The 948-nt window shown below is 45.6% G+C and overlaps 1 protein-coding gene across 1 annotated transcript; it reads left to right on the top strand.

Annotated features, from left to right (window-relative positions):
• Positions 1-123: 123 nt before the first annotated feature.
• Pmar_PMAR007709 (hypothetical protein) lies at positions 124-591 on the top strand (the record flags this gene model as incomplete). The annotated part of the gene is made up of 4 exons (XM_002767690.1): positions 124-164; positions 211-326; positions 370-450; positions 500-591. The coding sequence occupies 4 exons, from the start codon at positions 124-126 to the stop codon at positions 589-591; spliced, it is 330 nt and encodes a 109-aa protein (XP_002767736.1).
• Between the last annotated feature and the right edge of the window lie 357 nt (positions 592-948).

Genomic DNA, 948 nt, shown 5'->3' with positions numbered 1-948 from the left:
ATATGGCGGAGATGTCCTCAGCAGCAACCAACCACTTGTGGAGGCTCCAACAGATTATCGTCCCAGATAGAGGGTATGTTCCTCCTACTCGCCCTACGTGCTGTGCCCGCACTTATATTCCTCATGTGCACCATCCTACTAGGAGTATACGACCACGATTTACCGTAGGCCTGGCTTGCTATGAGTAATAGTATATTCTTGTTATCTCAGGGACTACTCTAAGGGCGACATCTTGGCCATACTGTCAGTGGTCGTTGCCGACTGGTTTTTTAACATCGCTATGTGCATCGGTCTCGTGGAGTTGTCCCCTCTTTGGGTCACGATGGGTAGCTCTTCTGTCGGCCCTGACTTTCCTCATGTAATCGATAGGTACAATTCTCTGCGTCCCGGCTGCTTTGGTATTCGACATGCTCGTCAAAGGTCTCGTATTGTCTTTGGGCGCGTGGATCGGTAAGGTTTTGAGGTAGATTTATCCTTGTTCACTATTGTTCCTCTGTAGGGGGTATTCTCACCGCCGTTGGTTTCATCGTCTACAACATCATCACAGCGAGAGCCGATGAACACAACATTGAAAACTCGAATGCTACCTGAGAGATGATTCAACGACGAGTGGTTTGTCGACCACTCGTCCTCCAGAAATTCCTATTCTTTTCATTTCATTTTGTATTATAATTCGTTGGTGTCAGTTTCATAATGATCACAGAGTTGTCATGTAGTGTTTTGAGCAGTAGAGAGCTCAGTAGTCATATTAAGGTATACCATGCAATACCCTCTAACCATATACCGATGATATGTGTTGATAGTCTATTTTATCGGTATCTACAGCATTTCCAGGTCAAATTAATTTAATATAACTGCCGAAGCGGCGACACGATTCCTCGAGTTGTCATTGACCTTCACGACGTGCACGTGGTCATTGGGCGCGCCTTGATTAAATTAAACTCCTGA

Source organism: Perkinsus marinus (genome assembly GCF_000006405.1).
Source record: "Perkinsus marinus ATCC 50983 genomic scaffold scf_1104296970202, whole genome shotgun sequence".
Taxonomy (NCBI): Eukaryota; Perkinsozoa; order Perkinsida; family Perkinsidae; genus Perkinsus; species Perkinsus marinus.
Note: the sequence above shows the minus strand (reverse complement) of the source record. Positions and strands in the feature narration are given on the sequence as shown.